At 44.8% G+C, this 17243-nt stretch overlaps 1 protein-coding gene across 1 annotated transcript; it reads left to right on the forward strand.

Moving 5' to 3' along the window:
* The first annotated feature begins 665 nt into the window (after positions 1-665).
* On the forward strand, positions 666-12571 carry LOC101871876 (acyl-CoA (8-3)-desaturase). Its single transcript, XM_034061396.1, has 12 exons — positions 666-917; positions 3515-3625; positions 3912-4109; positions 4901-5002; positions 5163-5291; positions 6698-6758; positions 6881-6957; positions 8279-8376; positions 8699-8795; positions 9360-9439; positions 9868-9993; positions 10743-12571. Exons 1-12 carry the CDS (start codon positions 723-725, stop codon positions 10792-10794), a joined length of 1326 nt encoding a protein of 441 aa, XP_033917287.1. The 5' UTR covers positions 666-722; the 3' UTR covers positions 10795-12571.
* Positions 12572-17243: the final 4672 nt, after the last annotated feature.

Raw genomic sequence — 17243 nt, forward strand, 5'->3', positions numbered from 1 at the left:
TAGGAATGCATCTTGTAATGGGCTACTTTTTGAGGAAGAGAAGATGATGCCCTCAGATTGGCTCATCATTCCCTCCAGTGCCTAAAGCTACATCAGTGGTGTATTACAGCCTGTAACTATAGAATTATAGTATGGCTTGGGTTGGAAAGGACCTTAAGATCACCCAGTTCCAACCCCCCTGCCATAGGCAGGGACATCTCACACTAGAGCACCCTATGCCAGCACCCTCACAGGGGAGAAATTCTTCCTTATCTCCAACCTAAATCTCTTCTGTTTCAGTCTGAACCCATCACCCCCTTGTCCTATCCAGTCCCTGATATCCAGTCTCCAGCACCCTTATGGGACACTGGAAGGCTGCAGACTGACAGGCGGGCAGCCGCCTGTTGCAAGGGGCCGAAGTTTCCTCCTTTTCCGAGGTTTCCATCACCAAGCCCCCAATTGCTTCCATCTCCGGTCGCTGCGACTTCGCAGCACCGCTGGGCTGCCCCGTCGGCCCGGCCGTGCCACAGCCCACCCCAGCCAGGGGGGCGGGCACAAGGCGAGCGTGGCCCAATGAGAGCGGGTGAATCGGGGGGAGGCGGGGATTGAGGGCGTGGGGGGCCAATGGGAGGCGGGCCAGCGGGCCGGCGTTCAAGAGGAGGTTGGGAGTGAGGGCGGAGGGGGGATTCGGGTGGTGTTGACGGGGCCGAACCGGCCCGAGGGGAGCCGAGGCCGCTACAAGCATGGAGGACCCCGCAGCGGCCCCGGCTTTGCGGCACTTCACCTGGGAGGAGATCGGGGAGCGGAACGGCCGCGGGCAGGCGCCGCAGGAGCGGTGGCTGGTGATCGAGAGGAAGGTGTACGACATCACCCGCTTCTGCCGGAGGCACCCGGGGGGCTCCCGGGTCATCAGCCATTACGCCGGGCAGGACGCTACGGTGAGGGCCGGGCGAGGGGGGGCATCGCCGCGGGGTGTCCGTGCTCTGGCTCTTGCAGGGCATCCCGGGGAGGGAGGGGGAAGAGGAAGGGGCAGAAGTGGCTCCGCCGTGCTGCCGGCAGCAAGGGACACGCGTGGCGGAGGGTCGGGATTGAAATCCGGTGGTGGAGCAGGGCCAGCGGCTGGTTAGTGGCCACCAGGGCATGGTCCGTAGTAGCCACCCATAGCTGCGGTGTGCGGAGCTCCATACTGAGCCGTTTCTGACTGGCTTTACACGGTAACGTTGTTGAAGAGAGTAACTAAACCGTGCACTAATACGGTGTCTGCAGTCTTCTAGAGGGGAATCTTAATAGTTTTTGCATACTTATAGTAAATAACAGTACTGCGGTGTTATACACGTCCAGCCACAGGCCAGGGCGGAGCAGAAACACCCGAGGTGTCACTTACGGTGTCACTCATGGTGACACTGTGGTGTGCAAGGATGGAGCTGTTTGCAAGTGTAAGAGCGTGTTCAGTATCCCCTTAACTTAAAAAGCCCAGCGTAGTGTCTCCAAGAGATGGCACTAGCGCAAAATGTGACTGAAAATCGTATTTCAGCCTTTAAAACAAATAATTCCTGTCTGAACACCAGCGAGTATTGCGAATGGGAGGAAGCGGCCCGGGAATTGGCAGTGCTGATTTGTCGGTGTATTTCCTTCCTTTGTCTGCTTATGTCTTTCACCAAAGAACGTGCATTTCTCCAGCTGGAACCAAAGGCAGGTATGGGATGTGAAGCTGCCTCTGCATTGGTTTTGATGTGCTGTGTTTCAGTCCAGTGTTGTCCCTGACCAGAAAGGATGGAACTTGAGATGTAGTGCTTTCCTTAGCTGTGTAACATTTAAAGCCAAGGATAATAAGGGAATTTGAACGTACTTCATGAGGTCAGGATGGGCTACAGTGGCCACCACACGGGCCTGAATGAACACAGTTAGATGGATTGCAGCCAGCTGCATTCTTTAGGCGTTATGGTCTGTGTCACTGCTGGGTGCAATTGAACTGCTGACCAGTGAGGAATCTGAGCCAAGAAAATTCCAAATTTTCAAATAGTTTTGTCTTGGAAATGAATAAAATTAGGTTTCTCAAAAGAAACTAAAGACGAAAAAAGGAGGAAATAAAACACAGCCCAAAGCACACCTTTAGTTTGCTAAATGTCACAGGGGTGTTCTGCTTTCTGGGAGGTGCATCAGGTCCCTAACCTCCTGTTGGGAATGCGTTGCCAGGTTTTACAGCCTGCATGGAAAGGATTGGTCTAAACGTGTGGTACCATCCTCCTCTGATCTGCCCACATACTCCTCCCCAGTTTTTTTCACTCTTCCATTGAGAAAATGCAAATGTAGCTTCCCTCTCCTCTTTCCCTCCTTTATTCACGTAAGCCTGAGCAGAGCGGATGCTACATCAGAAATGCAACAGGGCTGACCCAGAGCTGGCAGCATCAGCCACTTTTGGACCTCTTTCTTGACCAGAAATCTTTTAAAATGACAATTTATTTTACGATCATGCAATGGTGACATAGTAATATATAATGCTGCAGGAAGCTTGCAGACTGATGCACAGTGGGCAGATATTGCCTCAGGGAAGAAAAGCATCCATTAGGCTAGTTTGGACACTGGGAGAGAAATATGCAAAAGGGAGGTTTCAATAGGAAGCAGATGTCAAACTGCCATGTGTGCTCAGGGCATTTGTAATCTAAATGTAGTGATAGAATCTATAGTGATAACAATCACTAGTGAGCTTTTTTTCTTCACCTGGCTGCCTGGTTGAGGTTGACATCACATTTAAATGGTAAAAGTAACTGATTTCCCTAAGAGGGTCTTTTGAGTGGTAAGGATGAGAATGGCCTTTTCATGCGACATTTCAGAAATGTGAAAGGAACCAGGTGAGGAAGAGGATGCAGGTAGCAAGAAAACAAATCCTTTCTAGGAAGATGTGCCAGAGATTGGACATTGCTGAGGAAGTGTGTTTGGAACAACATGGGGCTTTTGAGAGATTGGTGTGGGTCACCATCACCTTTATGTGTCCTGCTTGTCCTGTTATTTTTCCCTGCGCAGCTACCTGATCCAGTTTTTGTGCCAAAATCTTGCCAGCATCTCACCCTTCTCCCTAGTCACGCTTCCATTTCAGGATACGGGGCTTGAGGGGAGCTAAGATGGAAACTAAAGACAAAACAGAAGTAGAGGAATATGATATTGAGATGGTACATCCTGGAGTTCAACAGGATATGAGATTTTCAGATTCAGAAGTAATAGGGGTGTGATCCTGTATTTGTTGGTGACATGTACTTAACAGCACCCAGTTAGAAAATGGTAACAGAGAATTCAGCTTCATATGATCATAGAATCATAGAATAGTTGGAGTTGGAAAGGACCTTAAGATCATCTAGTTCCAACCCCCCTGCCATGGGCAGATCATTTATGGTGTGAAGGAACCAGTAGGGTTTGTGACAGTAAAACCTGGTTCAGCCAGCTCCATTAGTTTGGTTGCTTTCTGCTGAGTTCAGGGTATCTTTGGTGCCACTGGAATGATTGTTTTCCTCACCCTTTCCCTCTATCTGTATTTCAGGATCCTTTCACAGCATTTCATCTTGACAAGACACTAGTACGAAAGTACATGCGTCCACTCTTGATTGGGGAACTGGCACCAGATCAACCCAGCTTTGAGCCCAGCAAGAATGTAAGTAGCTTAAAAACTTAGTGTTTGAGTTGAAATGGTGCTATTTAACTTCTCTTTCTGGCAGCCAGAATTCCCTGTACATAAACCAGTAGTATTTCCTGGATTCATGTGGTGGTATGAAGCTTCCTCTTTATATTACTATTTGTACTGTTAGTGAAGATTTGTCTTCAGGTGACCCTCAGCTTTTCCCTATTGCCACAATAGCTCCTTGAAGAGGGCAAACTGAGCTCCTCTGCGTTCCTGAGGCATTTTCAGGCCACCAGGATGCTCTTGGGTCTCCCCACAGAAACAGCTGGTAGAAGACTTCCGTGAACTCCGTGCAACTGTTGAGAAGATGGGACTTCTCAAACCCAACCACATGTTTTTCATCCTGTATCTCTGCCACATCTTGGCATTGGATGTTGCAGCCTGGCTCACCATCTGGTATTTTGGAGCATCCACAGTGCCTTTCCTCTTCTCTGCAGTGCTTCTAGGCACTGTCCAGGTAAGCAGCTAGGCAAAAAGAAGCCCCAGAAGGAGCAAAAGCCAACCCTTTGAGACTTCAGTGCTCATTGACATAAGCACAGGAGAAATCTTTGTGGACTTCCTAAAATCCTGCTTCTCCCTGAAGGGGCAAAATTACTGTGCCACAAGATGCTTCTTCATTAGAGCAGGCTTTACCCTGCTTTTTCCTTCCTGTAGTCCTTCAAAGCCCTCCTTATTCCCAGCCTTCTTCATACAATGAAAGCCACGCTAGGCTTCTGAGGTCCCTTGTGCCCAGAACTCCAAGGCACTGTGTCAAGGCCAAGCCACAGTGTTCCCATGGGAACTTAGTGTGAGTTAGAGGAGAAGGCAGAGCAGCTCTCAAAGCCCCAGCTATTTCTCCAGTGGCTAGCTGATCCCCTTGGAATTACAAGTACTGGGAGGAGACAGCAGCAAACTGTGTCTTAAAGGAGACTTTGTTGCTGATTTCAGTGCAGTTTTGTGAGAGAATAAACACTGTTTCTCAGCTCCATGTCTTTCTATTTTGTTGTTTTTCCATGATATTTTCTCTTCCTCATGAAAACAACTCTCTGGGACTAAAAGTCATTAGGCAAAGTTGGGACTGCACTGGTATATAATAAAAGAGAAGTGTTTGGATTGGGTCCTAGAAGTGGAAATGCTCTCGCTATCCAGGGGTATGTTGCAAGGAGCGTGGGAGCGGGAGAAGAGAAAGCCCTTTTCAGATGCAGAGCCTTCTGACTCTTCTTTTCCCTCAGCAGCACTGTTTGTTTTGTTGTTGGTTTGGAATTCCAGGCCCAGGCTGGCTGGCTGCAGCACGATTTTGGACACCTTTCAGTCTTTAGCAAGTCCAGATGGAATCACTGGGTGCACAAGTTCGTGATCGGCCATCTGAAGGTGGGCATTCAGTGCTGAGGGGGACTGTTAAAGCCTGGCCTGGGATGCTCTGCAGTCAAAACTAATCTCAGTATAAGAAGAAAGCAAATGCAAATGGGGAGGGAGGACTAAGAGCAGAAGATACAACTTTACAGCACTCTCTTCTTGCCCCTTCCTACAGGGCGCACCAGCCAGCTGGTGGAACCATCTCCACTTCCAACACCACGCTAAACCTAACTGCTTCCGCAAGGACCCTGATGTTAACATGCACCCCTTATTTTTTGCTTTGGGAAAAACACTCTCTGTAGAGGTGAGACCTGGTGAAAGCTGGGGGGTTACAGGGTTACGATTCCAATTTGGAAAGCTGCAGAGAGCTTGGGGCTAGTGACCAGTTGGCTTGGTCTCTGTAATTGAGGTGCAGCTTGGCATGAATGGCCTTTGAAAAACAAGACATTAAAAGATCCTGGTGCGTCTCTAGCTTCCATAACATACTTAATGTTGCAACTGGGGTTTTTTTTTGGCTTTTCCCCTAATACAACCTTGGTATGGGTTGAAATCTTCCAAATTTATTCTGAAGGTTGAAAGAAATCATCAGAACTGCTTTTGTAAAATGAGAAGTACCTCCAGAAAATGGTTGGAGTTGCCCTTCTCTTTCATGTGGTATTGCTTTGCCTTCCACTAGTCCCTAATATCCCTTAATACTTCTTCAATACCTCTGAGATTTTTATACTCTTTGAAATAGGAGTTATTTTTGCTATGCTTTTAAAATAAGAATGAAATATTTGTCACAATTACGAGTTCATACTTCTCTAATGAGAGACTTGCAGCTGTATGAAGATAAGACTGCAAATAGTTCTCTTTATCAAGATCAGCTTGACTAATTGTAGTGTTTTGGGAAATGAAGCAGTGAATGACAAGCAAGGACTAGTCTCAGTCTGACAGTGGGTATCAGACTGGATCCCATGCGCGGAGTCCAGCTCTATTTCTGGTACAGCTCTGAAGTTAACTGAATGGCTTCAGTGTTTGCCAGTCCTTAAAAGAACTGGTTACATGCATTCATGGTGTCACCTGCCTTAAATGCTCTGATTTGCATTGAAATTAAGGGTGGGCTGCTCTTTGGAGTTTGTTTGGACACGTACAGGGATGCAATGGAATTCCTCAAGGAGGTCAGTGACATGATCTGCTATGTTTCTACAGTGAGCACTGAAAAATTAGCTATCTCAGAGGGAGGATAATTTATCCACCCCTGCTCCTGTGGACACAGTTTAGTGTCTAGATGCTCATTTCTGTGCTGTAGAGATTAATTGCAAGTAGGTGTGAGTTCTACACATGGTCATGGGTTATCTTTATTAATAATAGCATAGCTTTTTCTTCTTTTATGAAGCTTTATATTGGTTGCAAACTGGTCCCAGAGCTTCATGTGGTTTTCGATTTAAGCCTTGTTAGACAACTGTGCCCTCTGTAGGGAAAGAGCTTCCAGTGCATGTTACTGTCTGTGGTGCAAGGGGCTACCCAGCCTCTTGTGCATCTGAGGCAGGGATAAAAGATCGTCACAGACTGAAGTTCCAGGGGATGATGAAGGCAGTGGCATGGTTGGATAGGACATCTTTAAAGCTTAGGAAGTATCCAAGTATGCATTGCTTCAAAGGCATAGGTAGAAGTGTATGCACAGAAGTCTTTAGCTGTCTTCACAGCCCAATTTGCTTATTTCAACAGCTTGGTGTACAAAAGAAGAAATTCATGCCTTATAACCACCAGCACAAGTATTTCTTCATCAGTGAGTAACCCTACCCTTTCACAGTTCTGTGGACAGCCTTCACTCCACCCCTTCCATTTCCAGTCCGTTTCACTGGGATAAAAGGGCACAGTTAATGTCTGCAATCCATTTCTCCACTCTAGTTGGTCCCCCAGCACTGGTGCCTCTCTATTTCCAGTGGTACATATTCTACTTTGTGGTGCAGCGGAAACAGTGGGTGGTAAGTTAGCTCCACATTGCAAATGGTGCTTTCTCCGTGTTTTATAGGTACTTTTCAGTGCAAGAAATTGGCCATTCTTTTTCTTTATTTTCCCAAACCAATACAATAAAAACTTACAGGCACAGAAAAAAAGGAAAAGTAGCAGAAATCAGGGATGGGGTGGAGGATGATTCAGTGCAAAATGATCTATTAAAAATCAGTTAGCTTTCAGGTAGCCTAAAACTGAATCATAGAATCATAGAATAGTTAGGGTTGGAAAGGACCTTAAGATCATCTAATTCCAACCCCCCTGCCATGGGAAGGGACACCTCACACTAAACCATATCACCCAAGGCTTCATCCAGCCTGGCCTTGAACGCTGCCAGGGATGGAGCATTCACAACCTCCCTGGGCAACCCATTCCAGTGCCTCACCACCCTAACAGTAAAGAATTTTTTCCTTATATCTAATCTAAACCTCTCCTGTTTAAGTTTCAACCTGTTACCCCTTGTCCTATCACTACAGTCTCTAATGAAGAGTCCCTCCCCAGCATCCCTATAGGCCCCTTCAGATACTGGAAGGCTGCTATGAGCTCTCCACGCAGCCTTCTCTTCTCCAGGCTGAACAGCCCCAACTTTCTCAGCCTGTCTCCATACAGGAGGTGCTCCAGTCCCTTGATCATCCTCGTGGCCTCCTCTGGACTTGTTCCAACAGTTCCATGTCCTTTTTATGTTGAGGGCACCAGAACTGCACACAATGCTCCAAGTGAGGTCTCACAAGAATCCCCACAGTTCAGTGTGAAGAGGAATAGGGGATGTGTAGTAGGACTTCCAGAGCTGTTAGGGAGATAATTTGTTAGGGGGAAATGTAGGACTTCAAGCAATAGCATGGGTTTTAGAGACTTTGGTAAAAAAATGCAGGAAAAAGGTATCTATTCTCTGAGGCGTGGGTGTTAGAGACAAGGCATCTTGCCTGGGAGGTGGGATGGTCAGGAGAAAATGTCCATGAAGGTAATAAGAGATTGCAAGATGTTTAAAGAGGAACAAAAAAGGATGAGACCTCTTTATTCTTTTAATTGTTGTGTTTTGGTTTTCTCACTCCTTGCATCCTCTTTAGATTCAGAGGAAAATATGATGCTTTAGAGCATGCCCTATCTAGTATTTGTCCTGACCAGGATAATTCCCAAGCACAGGGATGCCTGGGGAGGGGGGTGGTGGCTGTATGTCAGATTGTTTTGTGATGGGGGAGAGAAATCTTATCAGGAGAAGATGTTATGGAAGGTTTTAAAGGGAACAAGTAAGTCTTCCTCTTAATGAAGTTTTATCTGTTCGCTGTGCTACAGGACCTGGCCTGGATGCTGACTTTCTACATCCGATTCTTTCTCACCTACTTTCCCTTGCTGGGGGTGAAAGGTATCCTGGGGCTTCATCTGTTAGTCAGGTATCATTCAACTTCTAATTCCTTCATTTTTCTTTATCTGGTTTATATTGAACCTTTGTGTCAGCTTTTCTTCAGCCTCCTGCTTATTTCTGCTCGTTGTCTCTATTCTGTTTATGCCTTTTAGCATAAAGAGGTTGTTGTCTGTCAAGCACATGTCTTTCAAATGTGTATGCAGGTCTGACCTGCTGATCAGATGTTTGGGGTTCCTGGTGTTCATCCTCTCAAGCATTGACTAGCTTATATGTGTATAGGTGTTTTGTACTGACTTGGTACAGCATAGGTGTGAGATCACTAGTGTTTTTGTGTGTGTTTGTATGCACAGGTTTATAGAGAGCAACTGGTTTGTCTGGATTACACAAATGAATCACATTCCGATGCACATCGATTATGATAAGAATGTGGACTGGTTCTCTACCCAGGTAAGACCTTTCCAGAGACCTGTGTCTTCAAAGGTGAGAGTTTATAGTTCTAGGTATGTAATGCCCAAGATCACAGAAGTAATGGGAACTGAGAGAGAAAAACATGAGCAGCTTGTCCTCACCGTGTGAAGTGAGTGATTAGTGCAAAGAAAGAAGGTGCAGAGGTAGGATGGAGGCTTTAAATGCTGAGCACAGGAGCCTCAAGGAAAATAATTAGGGTTGCTATAATGCTCTTCAGATAGAGAGCTTTCCATGCATGAAGGATCTACATCTCTGTACTCTGTTTTATTATAGTTCTGAAGCCATTACATAGGGGTTTTTAAGTGAGAAGGGTGAAACTCAGGGTTGTTATGGCTTATCTCACTGCTGAGGTCAAGGCTGTTCTCCCATATTATGTCCTTAACAGTAATATATCCTGCTGACTGGAGATAGCTTTTGGAGTTGCTGTATTCAGCCAGAAGGCATGTGATAATGAAGAACTTGTGCCTGTTTACCATTTTTTGGCACGTATAAGAGAAGGGACATTCCCAAAACGAGACTTAAATGTTAACTGTATTCTTTCAGCTCCAGGCAACCTGCAATGTTCATCAGTCCCTATTCAACGACTGGTTTAGTGGACATCTGAACTTCCAAATCGAGCACCAGTGAGTTGAAGCATGGGTTGGGGATGTGAGGGGATTTCAAGGAGTGCTAGTTCCACTAGATCTGAAAAGCCTGTAAGGGTCCTGTGTCTCTATCAGCTAATACAAGAACAAAAGATAATGTGGGTAAATACTGTGCTCTTTATGCGGGGATGGAGTGGGAACTCCAAGTGATGGATCAGAATATTTTTGGATCACCAGTTAGCACCAACACTATTTCAGATATGAGTAGCATGGCACAAGAGTGAGAATTACCAGCCTCCCAGGAAGTACAGGTACTGCAGTTACATGAGAGGGACCACTGCAGAGTGCTGATGGCTGTTGGGCACAAGAGGAGGTTGAAGCAATTCCAGGCTGACGCACAGAAGAGGAACAGGAATTTTGTGGGGTGATGATGGATGCCATTGTATCACCATATTATTTTCCCACAGCCTTTTTCCAACAATGCCTCGACACAATTACTGGAAGGTGGCTCCTCTGGTGAAGTCCCTGTGTGCCAAACATGGTATTGAATACAAGTGCAAGCCATTGCTCACCGCCTTTGCAGACATAGTATAGTATGTATCAACCCACTGCATTCCCTAGGGAAGGGTGTTCCAGTATTCCAGAGTGAATAAGTCAGGGACATGGGAAGAGGAGGGGTAGCCAGCTTGGATCACTGAAGTTCTGTGAATAACTGTAGACAGTATGACTATGAAAGGGCTGGAAAACTCTTCAGCCATGGTGCTGGTTCCAGTAGCAGCAGATGGAAGGTGTCAGTAGGAATGCCCTAATGGAGAGCTCCTTTTCTTCAGTTCTGAAGAGTCAGGGCTCAGTAGGATGCCAAGTCTGGTGCCTGTCTCTGAGTATGCGCCAGGATAAAGAGGTGTTTTCATAAAGATGAGTTTGAACTGTCACTCATTCATTCTTTTATTCCTTTGTTCCCCTCCTTGCCTCCCAGATATTTCTTACTCCTTTGGAAAGTCATCTGCCTCTCTTCTGCCATGCTCACTCCTTTTATTTTCATTCTAATTTCAGCCTTCCAGTCTTTGTAGCCCCAGTGCTTTAGTTCTTCATCTTTCCAAGGAGCTGTTGTCTACATTGCCTTGCTGTGGAGATCTCTGAGCAACCTGATCTGGTTGTTCCTGCTCATTGCAGGAGGGTTGGACTAAATGACTTTTAAAGGTCCTTTCCAACCCAAACCATTCTATGGTTCTGTGAATCCTTTCCTTAATCTGTAAGATGGGAGTACTTCCCGCAAGGCTCTGTTCTCTGGATGCTGTATTTCATTACCTGTTTCTAAGGAAATGTGGTTCTCTCTTGGCAGCTCTTTGAAAGATTCAGGGGAGCTCTGGCTTGATGCCTATCTACATAAATAAGAAGCAGTGTATCCCTGCAGAGGAATTCCCTGCCTTGTTGCTTCCTGTGGTGGTCACCATGAAGATACTGAACAGAGGAGAGAGAACTGGCTAAGCCAGAGGTGGGGAGGTGGCACTGCTTAATTCCATTGATGACTGTGATTAATATGATTTTAAAAAATGTGGTTTTAATTCTTCTTGTGCTTCTTTCATTCCTCTTCTCTGGTGCTGAATTAGGGGGGAAAAGCTGAATGGAGGAGGTTATGTTCCACCAAGCTGGAGCCAGCTTTGGGACTGGGAACAGATTCCTTTTGGTTCACTGATACTTCATTTGCTGAGTGTATAGGAGGGATGTTTCTTATCTAACATAGACTTTTGTGAGGTGGTTCTCATTATGAATGTAGTAGGAAAGTTGAGACAGGATAAAATCAAAGAACATGGGAGTCAGTAAAGTGTGGAAGCCATAAGGAAATGTGTAGGTACACTGTTTTCAAACACCTGGATGTAATTTAATGATGGCGATAGAAGCGCCGAAACCAAGGGGCAGTGGGGAGCATGTGAGAGGCCAAACCAATGTGTATTTGCATGGGTGAGGAGGAGAAGGTGCAGGCAGCAATTCTTTAGGAATAAGCATGAGGAAAAGGAGCTAATTAGAGCCCAAACTGAGGTAGAGAAATGGGAAAGTGGACATTATTCCACAGGCATCATCCTGTGGGAATGCTGCCCTCCACATCCCTACTGTGGTGAAAGCCTCTGGGTTATTTGCCCATTGCGGACCTTCCATGGTGTCTTTGCAAGTGGTTTCCACAGTGCCATAGTTCTGAGTGGTACTGAGCCCTTTACTGGAAGTCAGAAGAGACAGAAATATGGCATGTCTCTACAAGGGTGACTGAGGAAGGGTAGTCAGTGTGTGGTCATCTGAAGCTTCACTCTTTTGAACCTCTGAACTGATGAGTGAATTAAGTGGAGAGAACTCATGACCTCTGGCCCATGGAGCACTACATGTTCCTATGAGCTGCAGGCAAATTTAATGAAGTTGTGAAAGTGTTGGGCCTTGGGGTAGTGTTTAAATGTGGTTTTCAGTCACAGAAGTCAGTGGGCTGCATACCCATAGGCACACAATAAGCCAAGGCATGGCTGGTGTTTCTCTTTTGGATTATGTACCATCAAAACCCTGGTAGTGTTCAAGACCAGGTTGGACGGCGTCTTGGGTGACATGGTTTATTATGTGGTGTCCCTGCCTATGGCAGGGGGGTTGGAACTGGATGATCTTAAGGTCCTTTCCAACCCTAACTAGTTCTATGATTCTGAAACATACCCCAAGAGGGAATGTACTGCGTGATTTATTGGAATGTGAATTAGCTTTACTGCATTTCCTGGTGTCTTCTCATTTACTACACCGATGTTAGCAATGCCAACCCAGGATATAGCACTAGTGAAAACAGCTCCATCACCCTGTTGCCTCAGTAATAGGTGGTTTAGACTCCAGAAGGGATGGGTTGATTTTGATGAAGATATGGTACCTTTTTCTGATTGTCATGGTTTCAACATCTAAAAAGAGGATGGCGTGTGAGGGAATGGAAGAAATGCATTTTCCAGGCCAAGAGTGTTAAGCACAGAATAAAATTGTCCCAGAAATAATAAAATAATCATTACATCATTGATAACTGATTAAAACCATAATGAAAACGGGCCCTAATTACTGTTTTACCTTGGTTTTTTCCTGCTCTGTTTCTTTCCCACTTATTATTAGAACTGTTGATGGAGGAAACATCTAATAATAAAATTCATTATCTTACCAATTGTTGCTGTCATCAGAGTGCAATATGTCTGTGCTATCTAAAACATGGAACAAATGCCTGTCCACAGACAGAACTGTTGTAAACCTCATGTTTGGAGCTGTTCTGTAAGGTCTTAAATTCAACAGGCAGTCGGCACTCAGGTGAAACTTCGGTGGACTGCCAAGCATTCCTTCTAACCTTGGAGTGTTGACCCTCATCCACAAAGGGCAGCAAGACTTGTTATGCTAGTCAGGAGAACTATTAAACATCTCAGCTCCATAGGGAGCTCCAGTCCCACAGGCTAGGCTCTTTAGGTATATGGAGAAAGCTATGCAAGTGGGGAGCTGTCTAAGCTAGGCAAGAGAAAACACTGAAGACAAGAAGATCTTCAAAAACCCTCTAGAGAGATTCTATCTCCTAAACCACATTTCCCAGCTCTGGATAAAACCTTGCAGACTGTCCTGGTAGCAAGAATGCTTCCATCTTGTCTTGTGGCCAAAATTGCCAGTTTTGAGATGACGTTTAGTCCTTTCTTTCTGGGTCTTGGAGAACCTTTAATTTGGACATGCAAATAGAATGGTTTCACCAGGCAAGGAGTGTGCTGTCTTTGTCAGAACAGGTTTTCAGTTGTTTGATAAGAGGGAATAGTCTAAACTGCTTGGTTGCTGGATGCTAGTGCTGTAGCCATGAAGTGACTATAAAAGTAGAAGGGTTTCCAGTGTGTTTTAAGCAGAGGCAGCAAGACTTCAGCTCAGTTTGTGAAGCTTTGAACGTACTTGCCAGATGGATTGTGGCAAATAGGGTAAGTAGAAAAAACACTGCTTGTAGTTTAGGTGGGCCATGAGTTTTAGCAATGCTGAAGTGCTTGGTGTTGCCCAGCAAGTGGCTTTGGTTTGAATGCCAAGTGTCAGAACATTCAGTATCTGGATGTTTAATTTTGAAAAGTCAAGTAAATTTGAGGTACCTCCACGACTAGGATGATCTAAGAGTGAAGTTTGGAAGAGAATAATGTGTCTGAGTTCCACTTTGGTGCCTAAGACTTCAGAGACTTGTGTTTGCTGCAATGAAGAGAAAGCATCCACAATGCAATAAACCAATTGCATGACTAACCAGGAAAAATAACATATGAGCCAATCCACAGTCCTAAAGGATAAGACCAAAAGGGGACCTGAATCAACATAGGCAGATCTGTGTATGCTGAGGGTGCCAGAAGTTCTCCAGGTATATGACAGCTTGAGAGGAGAAATAAGCTGTATGCCAACTTCTGTAGTTTCTGAGAGTGCTCTGGGCTGTTTGTAGTGGCAGATTATCCTGGGACTTCTAATATTGAAATTATAACAATCATAGGATGGTTTGGGTTGGAAAGGACCTTAAGATCATCTAGTTCCAACCCCCTGCTGTGGGCAGGGACACCTCACACTAAACCATGCCACCCAAGGCTCTGTCCAGCCTGGCTTTGAGCAGTGCCAGGGATGGAGCATTCACCGCCTCCCTGGGCAACCCATTCCAGTGCCTCAGCACCCTTACAGTACAGAACTTCTTCCTTTAGAATATGAATATAATACAATATTCAAATAATGAATCTATAATATGCTATATAATATAGATAATAATGAATATAATACAATATTCAAGGGCAAATCCTAAACTTGGATCTCTGAACGTGCATCGAGATGCATGTTTCTGGAGCAACATCAGCCCCAAATCTGGCAGTCGGTGGAAGCCAGCTGGCTTCACAGTTCAGCCTTAAAACATGGGACCTGAACATCGAAATAGCCACAAGGTGGCAGTCAGGAGTTGGAAGGGAAGGAGAACATCCAGCCTCACCGGGAGCTGAAGTGTGTTTAAAGGCTTCAGCCTTGCTGTTAATCCTATTTTTCTATTTACTTAAAGGAAATAGATATGCAATGAATATATAGCTTAAGGTGACTTTTGGCTGATACGAGAATGAAGCTCCTACAACTCACTAAACAAAGCTATATCCCCATCACAACCCTCTGTAATAAGTAAGACTGTATTAAAATAACCTTTGCCTGTAAGCAGGCATAGCTTGTTGGGCCTTTTGCTTTTGAGTCTTTATTTTAGTTCAGCCTAAGCACTAGGAAATGAAAAGCATGATAAGACAGGCTGAGACAGCTGGGGCTGTTCAGCCTGAAGAAGAGAAGCTGCGTGGAGACTTCACATAGCAGCCTTCCAGTGTCTGAAGGAGGCCACAAGGATGCTGGAGAGGGGCTCTTCATCAGGGACTGCAGTGATAGGACAAGGGGTGATGGGTTCAGATTGAAACAGGGGAAGTTCAGGTTGGAAATAAGGAAGTTCTTTACTGTAAGCGTGATGAGGCCCTGGGACAGGGTGCCCAAAGAAGTGGTAAATGCTCCATCCCTGGAGGTGTTCAAGGCCAGGTTGGACAGAGCCTTGGGTGACATGGTTTAGTGTGAGGTGTCCCTGCCCATGGCAAGTGGTTGGAACTGGATGGTCTTAAGGTCCTTTCAAACCCAAACCATTCTATGGTTCTATATTTAGTACAGATTTAATAAACACAGAAGTTCCTTCTCTCTGAAGATCTCTGTGGTCGATCGGATCATGAGGTAGGTGAGACCCATTCATCTTCTGCTGTTGGTCACTGTTCAAAGCCAAGTGTCTGCTAAGGTGGTAGTTCTGAGGTTTTGTGGGTTGTGCTCACATATCCTGTACTTACACACCACAGTTGTGGCAGGTAAGGCAATGAAGTGTTTAAATTACATGGTGTAATGAGAGATGTAATGAATAGGATAATTGTTAAAAAACCAAAAACAACTGGCACTGTAGCAAAGCTTATTTAGGAATGGAGACAGAACATTTACACTCAAGCTGAAGCCTGTTAGCCTTCAGCCTCTCCATGATTTGGATGTTGGGAGAGGATAAAAGTCCCAAAGATGATCAAAGGAGAACGAATTCATCAGGCATTTTCATGGGGTCTTAAAAACGCAGTCTGAGGTTCATAAAGCTTTGAAGATTATCCAGTTAAGTGGAGCATCATTGCCCAAAGAGGCGGCTCCAGCCCAGAATAAATGACTTTTCTCAACTCAGGGAGGAACATTTTCAGCACTGGAGAAGCTGGAATTATAAAAACATTTGGGTGATGTTAAAAGTGAAGAGTGATGGGCAACTGTAAGAGGAAAATGCTGTTTTTTTCCCCTTCCTAACACCTGCTCATGTGCTGTTAATGATCTTGCAATCCTTGCCCAATCCACGTGTGTGTTTTCTTCCATTATCCCGAGTTTCCAAAGAGGTGAACTGTGTGATTGACACAATTTCCTCCTTATTTAGAAAATAGAGAAATTAAGGTGAATATAGATCCATACAGTATAGATAATGGATGCAGCTGAGAAACAGGATGGATTTGTTGCTTCCCACTATAGGTTCTTTTATAAGGAATGTAAAGAGGTTTCTTAACAGGTCAGGTATAGAAGACTGATGTATTAATGCAACACTACTGATGGGTGGGGAAAGATGGAGGATTGCATTACACTGAAAGAGAGTTCATTGGCATGAACATGGTTTCTATGTAATTTACATCTGTCCCTGCCCATGGCAGGGGTTTGGAACTGGGTGATTTTGAGGTCCTTTCAGGCCAAACCATTCTGTGGTTCTATGCTCCAGAGACTCACATTAAGTGTTCAAAAAATGGGGAGGAATTTCTATGGGGGAAGTTCTGAAACAGCAATAACAAAGAATGCAGCAATGACTGCTTATAAGAAAGACTGATAATGGTGGTGTCCTTTAGGCAAAAGAGTTTTCTTCTGTGAGAAGTAGCAGTTGTAGAGGAGGATCAAATGATACAATGCATTTTTCAGGAAAATCAGCTTATAAATATACCACAATAAATAAAATATCTAATGGTGCAAATTTAATGTTTTAAATGCTTGTTTAAGGACAAAAGAGTCTCTAGAATATCAGATTTATGTTTGATCCTCAGATGCAAAGAAAGATGAAGTGGAATCAATATATAGAGGAAGCCATTTCCAAAGGTCTGACAAATCCATAGTTTTCTGCCTCATCTTTGGTCAGAAGAACTAGCTTGGCTTTTTGATGTTTTTGGATATAGGTAGACTTGTAACTTGTCCAGTGCTCCAAAACCTACTTGAAGCATTTGGCTCCCTCCACAGTCACTGGAAATAAAAGGAACCTTTCCAGATGCTCTTTGAATTAAAAACCTAAGAGAAACAGAGTGAATTGCTTCTGGAGATTCTTGCTGCTGTTCAGGCTCTGTAGGAAGAACATACACATCTAGCTCAGATTAGATCCTTCGCTTTGTATTAAACTGTTTAGATGACCATTACTGTCAGCACTCAGTTCTCTGGGAGGAAGACTGTTTTCACTAATACATGTTTCTTGGTGTATAAGAAACTCCTGCAGCCACTGAAGGTGGTCTATGTCCTGTATGGATGCCAAAGGCAGTGTCTTTCTAGGTATTTAACATTGCCTCAAGACCTTGAAATCACAGGATCATTCAAGTTAAAAGGGATGTCATATATTTGTATGTCATATATCAAGGTCATATGTTGTGACCTGTATGTACTCAGGTGTGGTGCCTGCAATACAAAATTGTTGTTGAAGATAGAGGGCAGAGATACAGGAAAAGCTAAAGGCTTAAGAAAGTTCCTTATTGTAGAAGAATAAAATTGTGAGAGCTCCTTGAGCCCAATG

Source organism: Melopsittacus undulatus, chromosome 4 (genome assembly GCF_012275295.1).
Source record: "Melopsittacus undulatus isolate bMelUnd1 chromosome 4, bMelUnd1.mat.Z, whole genome shotgun sequence".
NCBI lineage: Eukaryota > Metazoa > Chordata > Aves > Psittaciformes > Psittaculidae > Melopsittacus > Melopsittacus undulatus.

Bases quoted from the DNA above. Each gene is read 5' to 3' on its own strand.
- LOC101871876 (XM_034061396.1), top strand. From the start codon at position 723: ATGGAGGACCCCGCAGCGGCCCCGGCTTTGCGGCACTTCACCTGGGAG. The intron at 3,626-3,911 runs GTAAGTAGCTTA...GTCTCCCCACAG, and splicing joins GCTTTGAGCCCAGCAAGAAT to AAACAGCTGGTAGAAGACTT. The intron at 8,377-8,698 runs GTATCATTCAAC...TTGTATGCACAG, and splicing joins GGGCTTCATCTGTTAGTCAG to GTTTATAGAGAGCAACTGGT.